We start from the raw sequence: 23,390 nt of genomic DNA on the forward strand, positions 1-23,390 counted from the left end.
TGCATGGGGCCTGCTTCTCCCTCTGCCTGTGTCCCTGCCTCTCTCTCTGTGTCTCTATGAATAAATAAATAAAATCTTTAAAAAAATAAAATCTTTATAAAAGAAAAAAATAAGATATTTTAAAAATGGGGGGTAAGGAATCTGAATGTGTTTCGTTATCTCTCAAGGGCTGGGTAGATTTGAGGAGCTGAACTGGAGCGCCTCGCACAGCCTTTGGCACAAACATATGGTAGGCGCTCAGTACACGTCTACTGATGAATGTGGAAAGCAAATGAGTCACCGAGGGAGAGATCATCCTGTGCTGGCTGGTGACAGACCTGGAACCCATTCCTCCCCAGACTGGTCTTCCCTAGTCACCAGAACGCTTGTCCCAGCGGGGTGTGGCTTCCGGGCGCCCCGCCCCCAGCAGGCCCCTCCCCCAAGCCAGGCCGGCTGTTGCTCGAGGAAGTTTGGCCCGCGGGCGGAGCCGTAGCGACAGTCTCTTCCGGCGGCCGCATCCCGGAAGCCGGGGAGCCTGGTGTCCCGCATCCCGCGCCGAGGTCCAGGATGTCGGAGGGGGAAGCCAGGCAGGGCGAAGGCTCCCCGCAGGCAGGCGGGGTGACTGTCAGTGACATCCAGGAGCTCATACGGCGCAAGGAGGAGATCGAGGCGCAGATCAAAGCCAATTATGACGTACTGGAGAGTGTGAGTGGGGGCTCGGGGCTCCTGAGCGGGCGTGGGGGGCAGCCTGGGAGAATGGGGAGGCCGGGGCGGCCTGGGTTTGAGCGCTCAGCGGTGGAGCTCTCGCTCCCTGGGAGGCCCAAAGCGCGGCAACTGCGGCCTCTGTCGGCAGTAGGCGGTCAGCAACTAACGCTAGCACCTGAGACGACGGCCTATCACCGCAAGCGTTCCTGGAGCGCCTACCGAGTGTTGGGCGCTTGGGGGCGGTTTTAATTGCTTTACGTGGTTAGCTCCTTTAACCCTCGCAGCAACTTTTTGAGGTGAGTTCTACTATTCCCCCCATTTTAGGGATGGGGAAACAGAGCCGTCACTTCAACCTGCCTCAGGCCACTGAGCTAATAAATTGTGATAATCACAACCGTCGTTGGTGCTTGTTGAATGTGTACCAGAAGATCTGTGCTTTGCTAACTCACTTTACGTCAGAACTTCGTAAACTTTCATTATGTTTGGCAAGCACCTGGGGATCTTGTTAAAATTCAGTTTCCGATGAGGACGGGGCGCGGAGGTGCAGATGATCTATTTCTAGCAAATTCCCAGCGATGCTGATGCTACTACTCTAAAGACCGAGCTTTGAGTGACAAGTAAGGGGACTGAGGCCCAGGGTGAGGCAAACCCTTGTCTAGGGTCATGTAACCAGAAGTGGCTGTGGTGGGGTTATTCCCAGGTCGACAGCCCCCAAACTGGTAGTTTTTCTTATGCCAATTAGTGTAGAACCACAAATCAATTTGCAGAGGAAGAATAAATTAAATACATCCTATATAGTGTGAATGGATGCAATGCATTTTAGGTGATGAGAGTAAAATCCAAGCATCAAAAGACCAGGGTATCATTTTGCAGGGTGCTGATTATTATGCCTGAAGGGTGCTGGTTTGTGTGTATGTTATATCATGAAATCCACAACCACCTTGTGAAGTTTGTATGTTACCCAGCTCAGAAAAGAGAAGTCACTTGCTTAGAGTCACAAAATGAGATTTGGATCTCAGGCCCGTTGAATCCAGAACTTGTGTTTTCAAGCATTATGCTAACAATTTTCCAAACTTTACTTTTTACCTCAAGCAGGATGCTATATCCATAATATCTCTTGTACTACTATTCCCTTGGTATTTTTCTTTATATTGATTCACCTTTTTACTTAAGTATGTTTGTCTTAAATGAAAATTTTGTAACTTTACAGCATATGAGAAAGGGATTTTTTTCCCTCCCTTTAGCATAAGGTAAAAATGCATACCAAGGTGATATGTTTGTTCCTTTTTACTAGCTACAGTTATAGGCTGAAAGCTTTTAAGCCTGAAGCCCTCCTCTGTGATTGTTTTTTTAAAAAGGAGGGAGGAGCTAAAACCATAAATCTTATAGAATAAAGCATAGGAGTAAATTTTTGTGATCTTGGGTCAGGCAAAACCTCCTTAGATGTGATGCCAAAATCACAAGCAATGAAAGAAAAAGTAGATAAAATTTATCAGAATTTAAAACGTGTATCTCAAAAGACATATGTCATATGTCATCAGAGAAATGCCAATTAAAACAGCCATGAGGTACTACTACTACACATGTGTCTAAGTGGCCAGTATTCATCACAGTTCAACTCCGGATGCTGTTGAGGATGTGGGGGAACTCTTGATTCAGAGCTGGTAGGAATATGAAAGTTTCTTGCAAAGCTAAACATTTTCTTACCATACCATCCAGCAGTTGTGCTCCATGGTATTTACCCAAAGGAGTTTAAAACATGTCTATGCAAAAATCCTCATGATGTTTCCAGCAGCTTATTTCGCAATTGCCAAGACTTGAAGCAACCAAGATGTCTTTAACTATGTGGATAGGTAAATAAAATGAACCTCTAAACAGTAGACTATATTACTGCTAAAAATAAATGGGCTAGTGAGCAATGAAAAGACCTGGAGGAACCCCAAATGCTTATCAGTAACTGAAAGAAGCCAGTCTGAGAAGACTGCATCAGTAGGATTTCAACCAGAATCTGGAAGGGGCAAAACTGTGGAGACATTAAAAAGATCAGTGGTTGCAGGGATCCAAAGTGATGGAAGGGATGAATAGATGGAGCACAGAGGATTTGTAGGGCAGTGTAGGTATCCCATATAGGATTGTAATGATGGGTACATGTCATTATACATTTGTTCAAACCTGTAGAATATAAAACTAAGAGTGAAGCCTAAGGTAAACTATGGGCTTCAATAGGAAATGGTAGGTGTAACCCAGTGGCTTCCAGAAAGAAAGGGAGAAAAGTGAATGGAATCCCTCATCCCAGTACATATATTCCCTGGGCAGCTTTCCTCTATGCTGACTAATAATTCAGCCATGATTTATTATTTTTACATGTATTAATTTCCTGGAGTCCCCATAACAAATTACTACAAGCTGGGTGACCAGAGTGGTGGAAAGTCATTCTCTTACAGTTGTGAAGGCCAGAAGTCTGAAATCTAAGCTGTCGGCAGGGTTGGTTTCTCCTGGGGGATCTGAGAGAGAATCTGTTCAGTGCCTCTGTCTTATTTTCTGGCGGTCACTGGCCATCCCTGGCTTGTGGTGGTCTAATTCCTCTGCCCCTGGTCACATGATCTTCTCTGTGTCATGGATCTCCCTCTGGAGAGGGGAGATCTCAACTAAGGGCACCCGGATTGTGCACAGCACGACTGAGATTCAAATCAAAGTCTAACTGACTGGAAACCCTCTGCCCTCCATCACAGGACGAGTTTCATTGCCATTGTGCACCATCCTCTGACTTAATGTAGGAAAAGACTTTAAAATGTTAAATGTGTCATTTTAGATTGGGAATACGTGTGCATGATCAAAATTCAAAAAGACTACAAAAAAATAGAAAATGAAGTCCCTCTGCCTTCCTTGTCCCCTAGCCACCCAATTCCTTCTCCCAATGGCAGTTGATAACAGTATGCCCTTCGAGGGATGAAAACCTCTTTGAAATCCCTTTTAGATCCCTTTTTACTTTCAGGAAGAACCAAAGTCCTGCCACAGCTGGATGCTCTTTGGGGCTTTCACTCCCCTCTGGGTTTGAAGGCCACCAGCCAGGTGTCAGCTGCTTTTGGAAGGAGGGTTTGGAGGAGTCCAAGAGTCTGGCCTTGGGGATGAAGCTCAAAAGAGTCTTTAGTTTTATCTGTACTGTCTGACTTAAAAAGAGGAGCACAGATTGATGTGTTACTTGTGTTATTAAAAGTCAGTAAAAAGAAAAATAGTGTGTCGTCCCCCTGACCACAGAGGGTGGTTGTGGGAGCATTTGGGGAAAGTACGTGGCCTGTACTGTGTGATCAGTATGTGGCAGCTTTCATTCCTGTCGCCTTTATGATGGCTGCAAGGGAAAAAATGTCTTGAGGACTTCATACCTGTGAAATCTTAACCATGTTTCTTCCCTCCAGCAAAAGGGCGTGGGGATGAATGAGCCACTGGTGGACTGCGAGGGCTACCCTCGGTCAGACGTGGACCTGTACCAAGTCCGAACTGCCAGGCACAACATCGTCTGTGAGTGGTGTGCGTGCAGCCAATCCCCAGCCTTCCAGCAAGGGAGGCTGAAGGCACATAAGCATGATCTCACTATTCCATATTCTCTGCTTCCTTCTCTTCTCCCCTGATGGGATTATCTCACTGTCCGCATCCAGGGACTGAGTGGGGAAATGGGTTGGCCTCTAGGCTTCTAAATTTATGGTTTCATTTTTCATTTTGTTCTTAAAGACTTGACTTCACTGTGGAAACTTTTTCAAAGTGATGATAGAAACCGGAGTCAAAAATTTGGAACTCCTCGGTGGCTCAGCGGTTGAGTGTCTGCCTTTGGCTCAGGGCGTGATCCTGGGATCGAGTCCCACATCGGACTCCCTGTGAGGAGTCTGCTTCTCCCTCTGCCTATGTCTCTGCCTCTCTTTCTGTGTTTCTCATGAGTATATAAATAAAATCTTAAAAAAAAATTGCTTGCAATCCTGATCAAACTAGTTATGTGTTAGGAAATGCATCTAGCTGGTAAGGATAGTGCCCTGACTGCGGTCACTCACACAGGAGCCTTCAGTGCCTCAGTATAGACATTTGGAGGGAAGCAGAGCAGGGCTGGCCGTCAGATCTCAGGCTATGCCATCCTTTGGACATGTTTTCCAACTTTAGGGTCACCATGTCCATGCGCCAAGCAGGAATGAAGGGAAGGACGAAGGTGGGAAGGGGAGAAGGTCCTTTGCTGCCCAGGACTCTCCCTTTAAGGAACTCTCCTGCAGATCCCACCCCCGCCTTGTTGCACTGCTTTCTGCTTTCACTTCCTAGGCCCCTCTGCCTGCAAGACATGTTGGGGTATGTACTCCATGGTGGTCATATCACTATCCTAAATAAAATCATTTATTTGTTTATAGTTGAGGAATAAGTTGTACGTAGCAGTTGGGTAGTATATTAGTTTTCTGGTCCTATTGTAACAAATACCCTAGACTAGTGGTTTCAAGTGTCACAAATTTATTGCCTTATAATAATCAAAGATCCAAATGGGTATCACTGGACTAAGATCAAAGTGTTGGCAGGGCTGTGTCCCTCTGGAGGCTCTGATAAAGAGCCCATTTCTTTATCTTTCCCAGCTTCTGGAGGTGCCTGTGTCCCGTGGCTCGTAGTTCCTCCCATTTCCAAAGCCAGCAGCTGTACCTCCCAACTCTGGTCCCACCATCTCACCTCTCTCTCTCACTGTCTCACTCCTGCTTTCACTTACAAAGACCCTTGTGATGGCATTTGGCCCCCTACCTGGGTAATCCAGGATGATCTCCCCAAACAGTGCGCTGGACTTAACCACATCTGTAAAGCCCCCTTTGCCATGGAAAGTAACATTGACAGGTTCTGGTGGCTACCACAAGAACATGTTTGGGGGCTTTATTCACCTCTGCCATGGGTGGGCAGCTGGCAGCCTCTATCACAAAGTCTTATTAGAGGGGAATTTATCATGCACATTTTTCCCTCATTGACCTCTGTTTTATGTGTTTGAATCTTGATTCCATCTGCAGCATGTTTTGATTATAAGGCCGAGCTTCCTTCTGGAGGCATAAGTAGTTACCACAGGAGTGAGATACCTCTTGAGGTGCCACATGTTCCGCAAAGTTGCAATATAATCATAGAACAACATCTTAGAGCATCACTTTTCCTTGAAGATTTTGGGAAAAGAAGCATACCATTTTTCTATTGAAACAAGTGGAAGATACAGAGTAGGGAAGAACCATGTCAAGACTGGAGGGAAATTTGGGGGCTTTTGGTTTAACCCTCAGACTCCCCAGGGATGTGGCCTGCTTTCTTTGTGATTTAGGATTCTGGGGGAAACTTGAGAAGCAGAGCCTAACATGTGAGAGAGAGCACTGGCTTATTTTCTTCCAGATGTTTACCCTGATGTTCCAACACCATTTATTAAGTAGCCTATTTTTTCTCCATTAATTTGAAATGCTAGCAGTATTACATAGGAAATTTTCAGACATATTTAGGTCTCTTAGTTTTTTTGCATTGTTCTGTTGATACATCTCCTTGCTAATCACACTTTTTTTTAAAGTTTATTTAGTAATCTATACACCCAACATGGGGCTCGAACTCACAACCCTGAGATCAAGTCTCATGCTCTTCCAACTAAGCCAGCCAGGTGCCCCAATATCACACTATCTTAATGACTTTATTATATTTAAGAACCTGGTTGAGCAATTCTTATTGATCTTCTTTTTGTTTTTTTTTAAGTGAACTCATGAGCCCGAGATCAAGAGTTGCACACTCTGCTGACTGAGCCAACCAGGCACCTCTCTTGTATTTTTAAAAATGGATTCTATTTTTTAGAACAGTTTTAGGTTTACAGAAAAATTGGAAAAATAATACAGAGAGGTCCCACATAGTCTGGACCCAGCTTTTCCTTATTATTAATATCTTACATTAATAGACTGCATTTGTTACAGTTGCAAGTTCGTTTTTTGAAATAGGCTTTGAAAACATTTTGTTTAGGAAAATAAATTTTTAAAAAAAATTTGGTTAGAATTGCAGTATATTGAAAGTAAAGTCATTCATCCTATCACTGGCAGCTGTGTGTTGGGTGCTTCCTGTGTGCCAGGCATTGTGGAAGGTTCTGAGGGTTCTCATGGAGCTTACTATCCAGAGGAACTTTTCTAGTCAAAGAGTGACTATATATTATACATCGACACCATTTTAAGTCTTCCTGCCCAGTCAGATGTCTCTACCTATTCAAGTTTGGGGGTTTTGTTTGTTTGTTTGTTTGTTTAAAGTAATCTCTATATACAACGTGGGGCCTGAACTTAACAATCTCGAGATCAGGAGTCAGTGTGCTCTGCCAACCATGGGCCCAGATCTGGGTTCTTTTCTTGCATCTGCTCCTGTGGGTTGAGTACCAGAGTCGCATTATATCTGAGGGCTTCACCTTTGCTCCAAGATGATAGGGGCAGAGGAACCAGGTCAGGTAGCTGTGCATGCCCACAGTCAGGGCATCTGGAAAGTCCGAAAGTCTGTGCCCCACAAACATTGGACATGGATTGGCAGGTAGTTTCAGTCGACAGCTCTGGCCTCTGAAACTCATCAAAAATGAAGCTTGTGAGTGACCTAGCTTGAATAGAGGTGTGGGATCCACAGCAATAAAGAAAATTGTTTTTAGGTTTAGAAAGTTGTCAAAATTCCAGCCACTGTGCTAGACTGGCCTGCAGCAATAACTTACTGGACTGGTGTGATTCTCGACTTTTTTTTTTAGTGATCCCTACACCCATCATGGGGCTTGAACTCACAATCCCAGAGATTAAGACTCGCATGCTCTTCCTATTGAGCCAGCAAGGGGCCCCAGTTTGCTACATTTTGAATTAGCTATCAGAACTGAAACAAAGAGAATTTTACCCCCAGATTCCTAATTTCCAGCTCTTCTCCTGTTCTTCCAGACTAAACATCATCTGCCATGTGTTAGTGGACTTAGGCATCATTTTTCCTTGTGGGGCTGTTAGGAGAAAAGTGAAGTCCTTCTTACACACAGCTCACTTCACTGATTTGCATGGCCACCACACTTGCCCCTTGTATGCATCTGAGGTGGTGGCTGTGGATTCACCGCAGCAATTTCTTGCTTCTGTTTACCTTTTCCTTCCTTCCTTCCTCCCTTCCTCCCTCCCTTATTTCTTTCAAGATTTTATTTATTCATGAGAGACACACAGAGAGAGGCAGAGGGAGAAGCAGGCTCCCTATGGGGAGCCTGATGCAGGACTTGATCCCAGGATCCCTGGATCACCACCCGAGCTGAAGGCAGACACTCAACTACTGAACCACCCAGGTGGCCTTCTGCTCACCTTTTCAAGTCTCAGTGTTGCCTTTGGGAAGTCTTTCCTGATCTCCTAGACTAGCAAGGTCCTGTCCTGGCTGTCTAGCCCTTGGCAACAGTAATCAGATGTTAGTAATTACTTGTTCCTGACCTCTTTCCCTAACTAGACATTGAGCTTCGTGACGGTGGCCCCCGTCTCGGCCACAAGTTTGTCCTCAGCCTCTAGTCCAGTGCGATCGAATGTGGGAGTCCTGAATTTGGGAGTCCTGTGTCTTCAGCTGGCTTCCTTGTTCCCTAATGTGGCATTCTCCCAGGCTTACAGAATGATCACAAGGCAGTCATGAAGCAGGTGGAAGAGGCCCTGCACCAGCTGCATGCTCGAGACAAGGAGAAGCAGGCTCGGGACATGGCCGAGGCCCATGAAGAGGCCATGAGCCGCAACTTGGGCCAGAGTGAGGGCCGCAGCCCCCCTCAGGCCTTTGCCAAAGTGAACAGCATCAGTCCTGGCTCCCCTGCCAGTATTGCGGTAAGCCAGAACTCCACAACCTAAATCTACACCTGGAGGGTGCTATGGGTCTGGTAGCCTTGGGGTGGGGTGGGTGGGGCAGGACCGTGGATAGACAGACCCAGTGTCTGTCCATGCTGCAACTTGACTTTACCCACTTATTTAGCAAATACTGACTGAGCCCTGGGCTTCCCAGCCCTGTGCTGGGGCCAGGTTTTAGAGAGGAGTCAGCCCCTGCTGCCCACTAACCTGGTCAGGGAGAGGCCTGAGAGCCAAGGGAGAAGGTGATAAATATCCGACAGGGGGAAAGGATCTCTTCTTGACTTATTTTAGCCAGGCACTGAGTACTAGACAGGAGAAGGACAACTGTAGCTGCCATTTACTACGTCTTTGCTTTGCACTGGCTGTATTGCCGAATGAATTCTAGACCTTACCTGGCATGTTTTTAAGTTCTAAGCAGCTTTATTGAGATATAGTTCACACACTATAAAATTTACCCATTTGAAGCATGCAATTCCATGGTTTTTAGTGTCTTCACAGAGCTGTGCATCACTATAAGCAATTTTAGAACATTTTCATTATTCTTTTTTTTTTTTTTAAGATTTTATTTATTTATTCATGAGAGACCTGAGAGAGAGAGAGGGGGGCAGAGACACAGGCAGAGGGAAAAGCAGGCTCCATGCAGAGAACCTGACGTGGGACTCGATCCCAGGTCTCTAGGATCACACCCTGGGCTGAAGGCGGCGCTAAACCGCTGAGCCACCTGGGCTACCCCTTTTTCTTTTTTTAAAGATTTTATTTATTTATTTATTCATGAGAGACACACAAAGAGGCAGAGACACAGGCTGAGGGAGAGCAGGCTTCCTGCAAGGAGCCTGACATGGGACTCAATCCCAGATCCCAGAATCACACCCTGGGCCAAAGGCATACGCTCAACTGCTGAGCCCCCCAGGCGTCCCCATTTTCATTATTCAAAAAAGAAACTTTACTAATTAGCCATCACTCCCCCCCAAGCCATCTCCCCCAGCCCCTTGCAACCACCAGTCTGCTTTCTGCTTCATATAAATAGAATCCTATATGACCCTTATGACTGGCTTTTTCCACTTAGTATCATGTATAATAGAACATGTATCTCTATTTCTTTCTTTTTTATGGCTGAGTAATATTCCATTGTGTGGATATATCACATTGTTTTTTTATTTTTTATTTATTTATTTTATTTATTCATGAGAGACACGAGAGAGAGAGAGAGAGGCAGAGACACAGGCAGAGGGAGAAGCAGGCTCCATGCAGAGAACCCAATGTGGGACTCGATCCCAGGTCTCCAGGATCACACCCTGGGCTAAAGGCAGGCACCAAACTGCTGAGCCACCCAGGGATCCCCTATCATATTCTTTTTATCCATTCATCACTTAATGAACATTTGGTTTCTGTCTTTTGGCCATTATGAATAATGCTACTCTGAACATCATGATCAAGTTTTTATGTGAATATGTAGTTGATATTTAATCACAGCTCTAGCACAGAGCTGTAATAGGCCCATGACAAATATTAGTTGAACGAATGAATGAATTGTGATCTGTGTTCTTAGGATGAAAGGGTCACACTATTCCTGGGGCAGCCTGGTATCTGTGCATGTGGGGACTTATAGAGCAAAATTGCCTAAATCCTGACCCCTGAACAAAATAGGCCCAGATTAGCCTGTCTCTTTTCGCCCCTGACCCCAGAAGATAGCATTTGGCTTTTCCCCACATTCTTTAAGGCCTGTACACCTGCCAGCTTTTATCAGACATCAGATAGATCTGGCCCCCTTTTACTAGATCGTCCTAGAAGGAATCCCTGGGAGAAAGTGACCCAATTATCCACCACCTCCTCCTGTGTGAGGTAGCTAAATCCCTGACCTCTTTGCTTTGTGCCTACCACTCTTCCCAGTAGAAAACAAGCTGTTGGCCTGGACATTAAATTGGATATGAAAGGGTAAAGAACACCAGCAGCACATTTAACCCCTCTACCCTGATTTTCTGTTTTTCTTCTCTCTTTAGGGTCTGCAAGTGGATGATGAGATTGTGGAGTTTGGCTCTGTGAACACCCAAAACTTCCAGTCTCTGCATAACATTAGCAGTGTGGTACAGCACAGTGAGGGGGTGAGTTGGAGGTCACATCTGGTCAGTAACCCTAGAATTGCCAATGCCAGGAATTGTCTCTGGGGTCTTTCTTTGCTGCCTTCAGAGAGTTGTTGCTCAGGCACAGGGCCTTTGCACTTGCTGTTCTCTCTGTCTGGAATGCTTTTTCTCCCTTATGTGTATCCCTCATCTTGTACAAATGACACCTGGGCTAGGCCTTTGCAGCCACCCTATATAAATACCCTTTTCCTACTTCCTATCCCTTCTTTCATTCAACAGTGTTTCTCAGGGAATCTTTTCACTTTCACATGCCTTGATCTTTTGTCCTGCTGCATGGCACTCCGTTGTAGGATTGGACTCCAGTTTGTCCATCCCCTGCCTTATCAGTGGACATTTTGGTTATTTATGGTTTTATTCTAGCATGAGCAGTCATATATCCTTGTTCACAGATGACTTTTTTTTTTTTTTTAAGATTTTATTCATTTATTCGTGAGAGACAGAGAGAGAGAGGCAGAGACGTAGGCAGAGGGAGAAACATGCAGGGAGCCCCATGCGGGACTCGATCCCAGGACTCCAGGATTACGCCCTGAGCCAAAGGCAGACGTTCAACCACTGAGCCACCCAGATGTCTCTACGGGCAACTTCTTGATATAAATACCAGAAAGTAAAACAAACAAACAAACAAACAGACAAAAAAAACCCCAGAAAGTAGAATTATAGGCTCTTAGTGTATTATGCACACTTATAATAGGTAGTTCAAAAAAGTTTTGCTAATTTGTGTCCCGACCAACATTATGAGTGTACCATATCATCAGTAGTATTCTGTATTACTGATCTTTTAACATTTTTGCTAAAATGACATCTTAAATTAATTTGTATTTTTCTGATTACCAGTGAGGTTGAGTATCTTTATTTTATATTTGGATTAATGTTCATATTTTTGTTTCTGTGGATTGTCTGTTTATATTTTTTCCATTTTTTTAATTGGGCTATTTGTACCTTTTAAAAAAATTGATTTGTTGGAATTTTTGAAAAAGGATTTTTAAAATTTATTTGAGAGAGAAGGGGAGAGAGAGAGAGCTTGAGTACAGAGGGAGAGGGAGAAGCAGACTCCCCACTGAGCAGGGAGCCGGCAGTGGGGCTCTATCACAGGACCCTGAGATCATGACCTGAGTCGAAGGCAAATGCTTAATCAACTGAGCCACCCAGGCACCCAAATTTGTAGGAATTTTTTTTTAACATACTCCAGATACTAAACCTTTGCCTGTTTTCATGATATATATGTTTCTCCTGATTATCTCCTTGTCTTTTAACTTATTTTATGGTGACTTTGAAAGTTTTTTTTTTTTTTTTAAGTTAACCATTTTGTTACATTTGTTAATATAACAACGTCTTCCCAGCCAAAACCATACCTGAGAATTTAAAGAAAGAAGGGACAGTGCACAGTAGCAAAGCACTATTCACACAGTAGTACCTTAGAACATGATTCATGTGCAGTTTGACAATTTCAATCCTTGGAAATATAATAAGGGTTGGGATTCAAAATTGGCTGCAATCCACCAGTTTCTGGAATAGTATGCCTTTAAATAGCATTTCTACCTGATCACCTCAGCTCTTGGCTCAGGAATGTAACTTTCACAAAAGTTATCTTGGCAAAGATCCACACTTTGCAGGAGAAACAGGGACTCAAAGTCCATAGAAATTATCTACAAAAGTTTTTCATTCCCAAATGAAGTATTCAGTTTGACAGTAATTCTTGGTTTGTCTTGCGCCTGCTCAGCTGTTTGGCTGCGTTGCTCATCCATGTGTAACTCTTTGGAAGGCAGGCATTAGGCTGAAACATAGCCGGCTGGTACCTGTGCCCCAGCCAGTTGTCAGGCCTTCATTCTCACACTGACACCTTCACCAAGTCTGCACTTGCATGGAGGAGGTTCAAGAGTTTGATTTTGCCAAAATCATCAGTTTTTTGCTTTATGGTTTTTGCATTTTGTGTCTGCTTAAAGAACTTCTCATGCTTTTATGGATTTGTTTTTAGTTTTTCTTTAATCCATGTGGAATTGATCTATTTATTTTTATTTTTTTAGTGAAGGGAAGAGAGAGAGGCAGGGAGAAGGGCAAAAGGAGAGAGAATCTTAGGCAGGCTCCATGCCCAGCATGGAGCCCAACACAGGGCTTGATTCACAACCCTGACATCATGACTAGAACCAAAATCAAGAGTCAGCCGCTTAACCAACTGAGACAGCCAGGTGCCCCAGTCTTTGATTATTTCTTATACAACAATTTTGAGGTATAATTCACATACCGTACAGTTTCCCCATTTGGAGTGTCTAGCTCAGGGCACCGGGCTGGCTCAGTCTGTGGAGCATGTGACTCTTGAGGAGTGAGTTTGAGCCCCATGTTGGGTGTAGAGATTACTTAGAAAAATAAAATCTTAAAAAAAACCCTGCATAGCTCAGTCGTTTTTAGTATATTCATAGAGTTGTACATCTATTACCACAATCAGTTTTAGAAACATTTTCATGATTTCAGAAAGCAGCTCCATGCCCATTAGTGATCACTGCCCCTTCCCCCTACCCACCAACCCCTTAAGCACTAAACTACTCTTGGTCTGTATGGATCTGCTTATTCTGGACATTTCATATAAATGGAATCACATAATACATGATATTTTGTGATTAACTTCCTTTGTTCAACATCATGTTTTCAGGGTTTGTCTATGTTGTAGCAGGTGTCAGTACCTCATTCCTTTTTATGGCTGGGTCATATCATATTGTACGAATATACATTTTACTTATCCATTCATCAGTTGGTGGATATTTGGTTTGGTTCCACTTTTTGGCTATTGTGAATACTTTTGTGTACATTTATATACAAGATACTATGTAGACATTTGTTGTATATACAACAACTTAGTATATACCTCATCTGGAATTAATTTTGTGAATGGTATAAGGTAGGGTACCCCCCCCCCACACAAATGGATAGTAGTTGTCCAGATACTATTTAGTGAATAGTTAATACTTTACCCACTTATTGATATCGCCACCTCTATTATCTCTCAGATTCCTATAAGTGGAAGTCTTTATTCTGTTCCATTGGTCTGTTTGTACTAAACCTTCCTGGGGTTCTCTGGAACAAATCCATTTGTTCTTTGTCAGCTTCTTTTTAACCTGTTGCCATAAAGGGTGTATTAGTTATTTATTGGTAAGTAAAAAAATAAACTTACTGTAAACTTAGCAGCGTAAATTTATTATGCCTCACGGTTTATGAGGCTTGGACATCCAGGAGTGGGTTTTAGCTGGGTGGTTCTGGCTCGTGGTCTCAATGAGGGTGTAGTCAAGGTGTTGGCAGCGGCTGCCATTATCTGAGAGCCTGACTGAGGTTAGAAAATCTGTTTCCGAGATGCCTCACTCACATGGCTGTTGGTGCATCAATTCCTCGTGGCTCGGGCCCCTCTGTACTGCTGCTGGAGTGCGCTTGCAGCATGGTGGCCACTTCCCCCAGAGCGAGCAGTCCAAGCGAGAGCACAGAGGAGGCAGTGGTGCCTTCTTGACCAGGTCTCTGAAGACATGCATTATCACTTCTACTTCATTCTGTTCATTAGAGGCGACTCACCAAGTCCAGCCCACGTTCAAAAGCAAGGGAATCATTAGCCTTTACATCTTAAAGGAATATCAAAGAATTTATGGGCATTTTCTAGAACCACTACACAGGGTGTCTATTTTCTCTACTTGCTCAGTTACCACTTGTCCACTTTCTGTTGGCTTTTTATTTTGGTGCCCTCTTTCGTCTTTGCAGTCTCCTGCCATGTTATTTATTCGTCCTGTGGTGGTGGTCTTTTGTTTCCCCTTGGCTGTCCTGTCATCATGTTAGTGAGATTTGTAGAAGCAGGTTGATTCTGTTATGTTTACCCAGAGTCTCGATTTTTCACTCCTTTTCCCTGGACTTCCTAGTGTAGTGGTTTGCTCGTGTGTCTTGTGTACTGTGGTGCACATACTTTTAAACTTGGCAGTTGTCTGGGCTCATTGTTATGGATTTGTTTTGTAAATATGTCTCTAGTTTTTTTGGGAGAGGTAATACACAGACACGTTTAAGACAGAACCAAAGAACATGTAATGAAAAGTCTCATGTCCTTCTGGGGTCAGTCTGTCCATATACCAGCATATAGAGCTATTGGCTATTAAAGTGTGATTTACCTATAGCAAAATTCACCCTTTTCAGTGTACAGTATTGTGAATTTTGACACATGTACATAGTCTGAGAACTGCCACTGTAATGAAGATATGGAGCAATTCTGTCATCCTCCCCCAAATGGCCTCATATCTTTTCATAGTTAACCCCTCCCCCAGCCTCCACCCCACCCAACCACCAATCTGTGCTCCATCCCTACAGTTTTATCTTTTCAAGAATGTCCTATAAATGGAACTGCACAATATGTATGGCCTTTTATTTTTTTAAAGATTTTATTTATTTATTTATTCATGAAAGACCCAGAGAGAGAGAGGCAGAGACACAGGCAGAGGGAGAAGCAGGCTCCACTCAGGGAGCCCGAGGCAGGACCCGATCCTGGGACTCCAGGATCATGCCCTGGGCCAAAGGCAGGTGCTAAACCGCTGAGCCACTAGGGATCTCTGTATGGCCGTTTAAATCTGGCTTCTTTCACTTGGCATCTTACATCTGAGATTCTTCCACATTGTTGTGTGTATCTGTAGTTCACTCCTTTTTACTGCTCTGTAGTGATCCACTGTGTAGATAAATGTCAAATTGTTTACCCATTTACCAGTGAGGGACATTTAGGTTTTTTCCAGTTTTTGGTGATTAGTGATAACATCTACTGGTTTTTAGTCTGTCTTGTCTTGTCTTTTTTTTTTTTTTTTTTTTAAGATTTTATTTATTTATTTGAGAGAAAGAGAGGAGTGGCAGAGGGAGAAGCAGATTCCCTGTCAAGGAGGGAGCCCTATGTGGGGCTCGATCCCAGGATTCCAGGATTCCAGGATTCCAGGATCATGACCTGAGCAGAAGGCAGACGCTTAACCAACTGAACCACGCCAGTGCTGCTAGTCTGTCTTTTCTTTTTAAAAAGATTTTATTGATTTATTCTTGACAGACACACACACACACACACACACACACACACACACACACACACACAGAGGCACAGGGAGAAGCAGGCTCCATGCAGGGAGCCGGATGTGGGACTCCATCCCAGGACTCCAGGATCATGCCCTGGGCTGAATGTGGCACTAAACCGCTGGGACACTGGGGCTACCCCGAGTCTGTCTTTTCTAGTTAAATAGATTATTAAGCTCTTCAGTGATCATGAATCCTTCTTTTTTTTTTCTTATTGAGGTATAATTGACATGTAACATTATATTAGTTATGGGCGTACAGCATAATGATTCATTATCTATATATGTTACAAAATGATCCTCTCAGTAAGTCTAGTTAATATCCATCACCATAGTTACAGTTTTTTTTCCTTGTAATGAGAACTTTTAAGATTTACTGTTAGCAACTTTCAAATAGGCAATACAACATTATTATGAACTCTCATGTACAGCATGGTGACTGTAGTTAATAACATGAATCCTTCTTCACAAAAGTAGTTATTGAACATTTAAGCAACAGCACCTTTCCTTCCAATGGAATTTCTTGGGGAATTCCAATGTATCAAACAGATAAAACTTGAGCTGCTGAGGTGGGGAGACCTTACCCCCTCAGGGCCTTGGATCCTCCCAGAAACAGTCCAACTTGAGAATCAAGGGTCCGCTTTGTGACTTGAGAAAAATGGTAAAAAAACAAAGCAAAACAAAACAAAAGAAACCCCACCATGTTCTGTTGTTAGACGTTTAGGTAGTTTCCAATTTTATGGAAACCTGGAAATTAATACTCTGGTAGATGAATCTCTTGTAAATCTTCAATTAAAAAAAGTCTTCTTTATTATAAACAAAAGTTTTTGAAGAAAAGAACAGAAGTCCTAGGTCTCTTCCTTCTATGTACCTTCCCTGCTCTGTTTAAGTGCTGGGCAAGGTGCAGGCACTAGGGCGGCAATAGCACAGATAAACAGAAGGCCCCTTGCCTCGCAAACACTTCAGCGAGGGAGACAAGTACTAATCAAACGTAATTATACACCCTCATGAGTATTATGAAGGAAAAGTTTGAGGAGGCTAGGAAGGCAATGGCTGCAGTTAGGATAACATTCCCGAGGATGTGACCTGTGAGTGTTAGGAGTTGATCAAGGCCTGGGGTTGCCTGGCTGGCTCCGTCAATGGAGCATGCAACTCTTGATCTCAGGGTTGTGAGTGAGCCCTGAGTTGGGTGTGGAGATTACTTAAAAAGATAAAATCTTAAAAAAAAAAAAAAAAAGGTTGATCAAGCCTAGAGACTGGTAGCGAGATAAGGAGAGGAACCTTCCAGCAGAGTTGTGTCCCTGAGGGGAGAGGGCCAGAGAAGATGATTGGAGCCCAGAGTAAGAAGGGAAGGGGTAGGTGGGGAGGAGGTATATCTGGGAAGTTGGCAGGGAACACACCGTGTGAGGCCTTGTGGTACTGTCAAGATTTCATTCTTTTTTTTACTGAGGAGCAGTAGAGAGCCATGCACACTTCCAAACTGAGGGTAACAGATGTAAGCAGCCTTGTGTCTTGGAAAGATGTCTCCAGATGCTAGGTAGAAAGCTGACTGGAAGGCTGACAGTTTTAGCACCCTGGTCAAGGGGTGATGGTGGCTTTGGTGAGTGGGCAGCAGGAAGTGGGTAAATTAGAGAGACCTTTAGGATATTAGTATATGGGCTTTAATATGACACCCAGCCCATGTCAAGCATGACCTCTGGGTTTCTAGCTTGTCTAGGGATATCATTTTTTTTTTTAAATTTTTTTTTTTAATTTTTTTATTTATGATAGTCACACAGATGGAGAGAGAGAGAGAGAGGCAGAGACACAGGCAGAGGGAGAAGCAGGCTCCATGCAGGGAGCCTGATGTGGGACTTGATCCCGGGTCTCCAGGATCACGCCCTGCCCCAAAGGCAGGCACTAAATCGCTGAGCCACCCAGGGATCCCCCTCTCACACATTTTTTAAGTGTGGATGAATATGTCTATAGTGATTGCTTTTTGAAAAAGAAGACAAACAAGACCTACTTTACATAGCATTCTGGATTCTGTCCCCCTTGAGGGGATTTCCAGGTGGGGTACCTTCTTCATTGTATTCCATTTAGCTTGGTCTGCCATCTTTTATGTGACTAGCCCTCCATACCAGACATTGAGGTTTTATTTTATTTATTTATTTATTTTAAACTAAGCGATTTTCTCTTTCTCTCTCTCTCTCTCTTTCTTTTTCTTTCTTTCTTTCTTTTTCTTTCTTTCCTTTCTTGACAAACAAGACCTACTTTACATAGCATTCTGGATTCCGTCCCCCTTGAGGGGATTTTCAGGTGGGGTACCTTCTTCATTGTATTCCATTTTGCTTGGTCTGCCATCTTTTATGTAACTAGCCCTCCATACCAGACATTGAGGTTTTATTTTATTTATTTATTTATTTTAAATTAAGCGATTTTCTTTCTTTCTTTAAGATTTTTTATTTTATTTTTTATTTTTTTTCTTTTAAAGATTTTTTAATTTATTTATTCATGAGAGACACACACACACACACACACACAGAGAGAGAGAGAGAGAGAGAGAGAGAGAGAGAGAGAGGCAGAGACACAGGCAGAGGGAGAAGCAGGCTCCATGCAGGTAGTCTGACGTGGGACTCGATCCTGGGTCTCCAGGATCAGGCCCAGGGCTGAAGGCAGTGCTAAACTGCTGAGCCACCCGGGCTGCCCATTTTTTAAAAGATTTTATTTATTTATTCATGAGAGACAGAAGCAGAGGCACAGACAGAGGGAGAAGCAGTCTCCCTACAGGGAGCCCAGTGTGGGACTCAATCCCTGGATCCAGAATCATACCCTGAGCAGAAGGCAGATGCTCAACTGCTGAGCCACCCAGGCGTCCCGACATTGAGGTTTTACCCTATGTTTGGTCATCACCAACAATGGAGTAGTGAATATTCTTGTCTTACATGAGGGTTTCTGTCAGAGAGATTTCTGGAGGTGGAATTACTGGGTCAAATGCAATGCACATTTACAGGTAGATGTTGTCAGGGTACCCTCCAAAAAGTTTGGATTAGTTCACATTTTCTTGAGCAGTGTATACGAGGGCTTGTTTCTTGACTCCTCTTGCCCATGCTATTGGCAGTCTTATTCTTTGACCATCTAGGTGAAAAGTGGCATCTTTTTGTTTTTTTCTTACTGCTTTACTTTGTCAGATTTAGAGATTACATTGATAGATCTGCCACAATTTTTAAAAATTGTGATAAGATATACATAACATAAAATTTAACACTTGAACCATTTCTGTATGCAGTTCTCTGGCATTAAGTACATTCATATTATTCTGCAGCCCCCTCCTCCATCCCTCAGCAGAACTTTTTCAACTTTCCAAACTGGAACTCTATACCTATTAAACACCAACTTCCCATTCTCCTCTCCCCAAGCCTCTGGTGATCACTAATCTGCTTTCTGCCTCTTTGAATTCACTTTCCGTAGAATCAGATGATATTTCTCCATTTGTGGCTGATGGATTTCACTTAGCATAATGTCTTCATGGTCTGTCCATTTTGTGTGTGTCAGAATTTCCTTCTTCCTAAGGCTAAATAATACTCCATTTTGTTTATTCGTTCATCCGTTGATGAACACTTGGTTGGCTTCCATCTTTTGGCTATTATAAATAATAAACAGGGGTGTACAAATATCTGTTTGAGTCCCCACTTTCAATTCTTGGGGTGTATACCAAGAGGTTTAATTGCAGGATTATGTGGGGACACCCGGGTGGCACAGTTGTTTAGACATCTGACTCTTGGTTTTGGCTCACATTGTGATCTTGGGGTCATGAGATCAGGCCTGCTTGGGGTTCCACACTTAGTGTGGAGTCTGCTTAGGACTCCCTTTGCCCCTCCCCTGCATGCTCTCTTTCTCTCCCTCAAATAAATCTGTGAAAAAAAATAATTGCAGGATTATGTGATATTTCTGTTAGCAGTTTTTTGAGGAATAGCTATCCTGTTTTCCACAGTGATTACACCATTTTTCATTCCCCTGTAGCAGTGTACAATGTTCCAGTTTCTCCATATTCTTGCCAACTCTTGTCATTTCCTGTTTTTGGATAGTAGCCATCCTAATGGATGTGCAGTGATACCTCATTGTGGTTTCTGATTTGCATTTCTTTAATGATTAGTGATGTGGAGCATCTTTTCATGTGTATTTTGGCCATTTGTTTATCTTTTTTGGAGAAATGTCCACTCTAGAATTTTTTGCTTATTTTTTAATTGGATTGTTTGCTGTTGTGAGTTGTAGGAATTCTTTATATATTCTGGATATTAATCCCTTATCAGATATATAATTTGCCGATATTTTCTCCCATTCTCTGAGTTTTCACTCTGTTGATAGTATCCTGTGATGGACAAAAGTTCTAAATTTTAATGCACCTTGTTATTTTTAAGTTTCCTTGGTATATATTCTATTTTATTTTTTTACATTAAAGTAATACATACACATGGTACAAAAAATACATATATATAAATATATATTTTATATAAAATATAAAAATATAAAATATAAAGTAATACATAGACATGGTACAAAGAAATATAAAAATATAAAGCCTGGGTGGCTCAGTTGGTTAAGCGTCTGCCTTCAGCTCAGGGCATGATCTCAGAGTCCTGGGATGGGACCCCATGTTGGGTGCCCTGCTCAGTGGAGAAGCCTGCTTCTCGCTCTACCTCTGCCCCTGCCCCCTGTTTGTGCTCTCTTGCTCTCTCAAATAAATACATAAAGTCTTAAAAAAAAAAAAAAGATATAAAAATAAATGTCATCTTTTTTTTTTCATTCCAAACTCCTGGTGCTTCTCTCTGCAAGTAACCATTGTTAACAGTTTTTTTGGATATCTTCCAGAAAGCTTTGTATACGTGAAGCAACAAATATGCCCTTTTAGAAGGTATATTCAGGAGTGCCTGGCTGGCTCAATTGGTAGCATGCAACTCTTGATCTCAGGGTCGAGAGTTCAAGCCTCACATTGGGCATGGAGCCTACTTAAAAAAAAGAGCATAAAAAATAAATGAATAAAATTAAACAAAAAATGTATATTCAGATGGGTTCATACTTTGCTCGTTTTGTTTTTACTAAAACGGCTTCATTCACTATCCTATATTTGACTAATATCTTATCAAGGGATGTTTTGGGTGTTTTCAGTTTTTGAATTTATAAACAGTCCCAGAAGTAACACTTTGTTCATATATTATCTTGTACTTTTGTAAAATGTATCTTAGGCGCCTTTTTAAAAAAATTTTTTGGAGAGATGTGTTTGTCCATGAGGATATTACCAATTCACAGCCCCATTGGGGGGGGGGTGTCATGTCCCCCACACTGTTGACAACTGCAGGATTACGCTTATTAATATAAGCATACTTACCACTCTGACATGCAAAAAAATCAGTATCTTGGCATTTTAGTTTGAATCTCTTTTGAATACTAAACAGGTTGACTATAAAATGAGCTTATTTTCCTTTCAGAAACCCCTCAATGTGACGGTGATCCGCAGAGGGGAGAAACATCAGCTTAGACTTGTCCCAACCCGCTGGGCAGGAAAAGGACTGCTGGGGTAAAGTATCATTTCTGCTCACTTACACGATGCCCTGTCAGTTTTCACTTGAGTGTTTGTCAGCCATAAAGCTCTGGGGAGGAGGTAGGGTGGCTACTGGGAAATGATGGTATTCCCCAGATCGCCTGTAGAAACTCCTGATAAGTACTTGAAGCACGAATGAGATTGCAGGTGTGGAGGTAGAAGGAGCCCTGGTCACTGATTCTTTCACTAACTGGGCATTTGATTTAAAAGACATAGAATGCAGGTGAATCACTCAGAGGGCTCACTTTTTGGTCTTCTGATTGGAGCCACCAAACTTATGTCATTTCTTTTCTTTTCTTTTCTTTTTTTTTTTTTTCTTTCAGCTGCAACATTATTCCTTTGCAAAGATGATTGTTCCCAGGGAACAGTAATAGGAAACCATCTTCCCTTGCCCTGGATGTGGGTCTGGTGGGAATTTCTTCCTTCTCTTCTCTCCCGGAAGCTTAAGGATTTGGAGGAGGCTGGAAGCCTGGACTTTTTTGGGTGATGGAAACGGTGTGGCCTTCCAGTGTAACCTCTTGGGATTAAGGCATTGTTAACTTGATTTGTGCTTGGCATCTTTTGCAAATTAGGCGATGGCCGAAAATGGGAGTTTTCTGGATTGTGGGGAAGTGGGTGGGAGTTATTCTGGCAGGCGTTGATAGGACGTTATTCTTTAGGATTTTTCCTCCTGAATAAACACAGGTTTCAGTGCTGATATGAAGATGTTATCACCCCAACCGAATTCCCTTTAAAAAAATTTTTTTATGTAAATTAAATTTAGTTAACGTACGGTGCCAACTGAATTTCTTGTGAACCTCCAAACCAAAGCTCTGAGAGGAGTTAGAACATTCTTATAGAGAGTTGGACAGGGACACCTAGCTGGCTCAGTCAGTGGAGCATGTGACTTGATTTTGGAGTTGTAAGTTCAAGCCCCATGTTGGGTGTAGAGATTACTTAAATAAAATCTTGAAAAAAAGAAAAAGTTATACAGAACAGGGGCACCTGGCTGGCTCAGTGGGTAGAACATGCAACTCTTGATCTTGGGGTTCTGAGTTCAAGCCCCATCCAGGGTGTAGAGCTTACTTTAAAAAAAAATTTGGACAGAACAAACCAACAGTAGTTCTGAAGTCAGGATTTGACCAACACTTCAAGAACATCATCCGTTAGTGAGTGGGGTTTGCAGCATCTGCATTTTGCATTATGGCACTGCTGCTCTGGATACAGAAATTACATCCTCAGCAGCTCTACCTCCCGGGCACATCGCTCCCTTGAAGAATAGGGAAAGCCAGGAGGCTCCCCAGGTAGCCCCCTGAGGTGTCAGCTTCCTCATCTATAACCCACAGGAGAGCAGCAAGCTCCCTTTGCTTCTGGAATAAAAAACATTGCAAATTATCTTCTAATTTGACCTTTTTAGTTGAACCTCCTGGTCATCCCCTCAAATCAACAGTAGTTTGTAAACTGCCAAGGTGTGTTTGATTGCTGATGGGACCAGCAGAGTGTGCATACCTGACTCCTTGAAAATGCTGATTCCTTCTTCCTTTTATTTTCTCTCTTTCACAGGGCCACATGGGTTTCAGTGATTCTTAGTGACCCTGTGTTTTACTTTCTCCCTTCACCTTATCACTATTTTTTCCCACATTTCTTGCACATCACTTTCTATTTCAGAGGAAGGATGGCCCGTTCTGCTGAGGCATGCCAGTGTTCCTTGGGAATGGATTTGCTTAGGTTGAATACAGAAACTAGGTTGTCTTGACAGGAATCAATACTTGGGCTCTTGCTTCCAGCCATGGATTCTCATGCTCAACTGGAAAGCCTTCATATTGAGTGTCTTCCCCAAAACTCTACCCTAGCAGTGCATCCACATGCGTTCACCTCTTACAGACACAGACATGCCATGCGTACCACTGTTTGCTGTTTAAATTGTGTGTGTGCGCGTTCTGATTCCAAGTATTTTCAAGTCTCTTTTTATAAGCCCCAGATTATAATAAACACAGCTTGTATCATCCAGTTTGATCCTTTTTTTTTTTTTTTTAAGATGTATGCTTATTAATCAACCAGCACTGGGGCTTGGGGGTGGAGGGCAGGGAGA

The 23,390-nt window shown here is 42.9% G+C and overlaps 1 protein-coding gene across 1 annotated transcript; it reads left to right on the plus strand.

The window, feature by feature from the left end:
- The first annotated feature begins 465 nt into the window (after window positions 1–465).
- PSMD9 (proteasome 26S subunit, non-ATPase 9) lies at window positions 466–23,306 on the plus strand. The gene is made up of 6 exons (XM_041729240.1): window positions 466–684; window positions 4,101–4,203; window positions 8,296–8,507; window positions 10,529–10,630; window positions 21,207–21,295; window positions 21,643–23,306. The coding sequence occupies exons 1-6, from the start codon at window positions 547–549 to the stop codon at window positions 21,668–21,670; spliced, it is 672 nt and encodes a 223-aa protein (XP_041585174.1). The 5' UTR covers window positions 466–546; the 3' UTR covers window positions 21,671–23,306.
- The last annotated feature ends 84 nt before the right edge of the window (window positions 23,307–23,390 follow it).

The sequence above is a fragment of the Vulpes lagopus genome, chromosome 14 (genome assembly GCF_018345385.1).
Source record: "Vulpes lagopus strain Blue_001 chromosome 14, ASM1834538v1, whole genome shotgun sequence".
Lineage (NCBI taxonomy): Eukaryota > Metazoa > Chordata > Mammalia > Carnivora > Canidae > Vulpes > Vulpes lagopus.

Coding starts and splice junctions, on each gene's coding strand:
- PSMD9 (XM_041729240.1), top strand. CDS start 547: ATGTCGGAGGGGGAAGCCAGGCAGGGCGAAGGCTCCCCGCAGGCAGGC. Junction 10,631..21,206: donor TGGTACAGCACAGTGAGGGG/GTGAGTTGGAGG, acceptor TTTTCCTTTCAG/AAACCCCTCAATGTGACGGT. Junction 21,296..21,642: donor GCAGGAAAAGGACTGCTGGG/GTAAAGTATCAT, acceptor TTTTTCTTTCAG/CTGCAACATTATTCCTTTGC.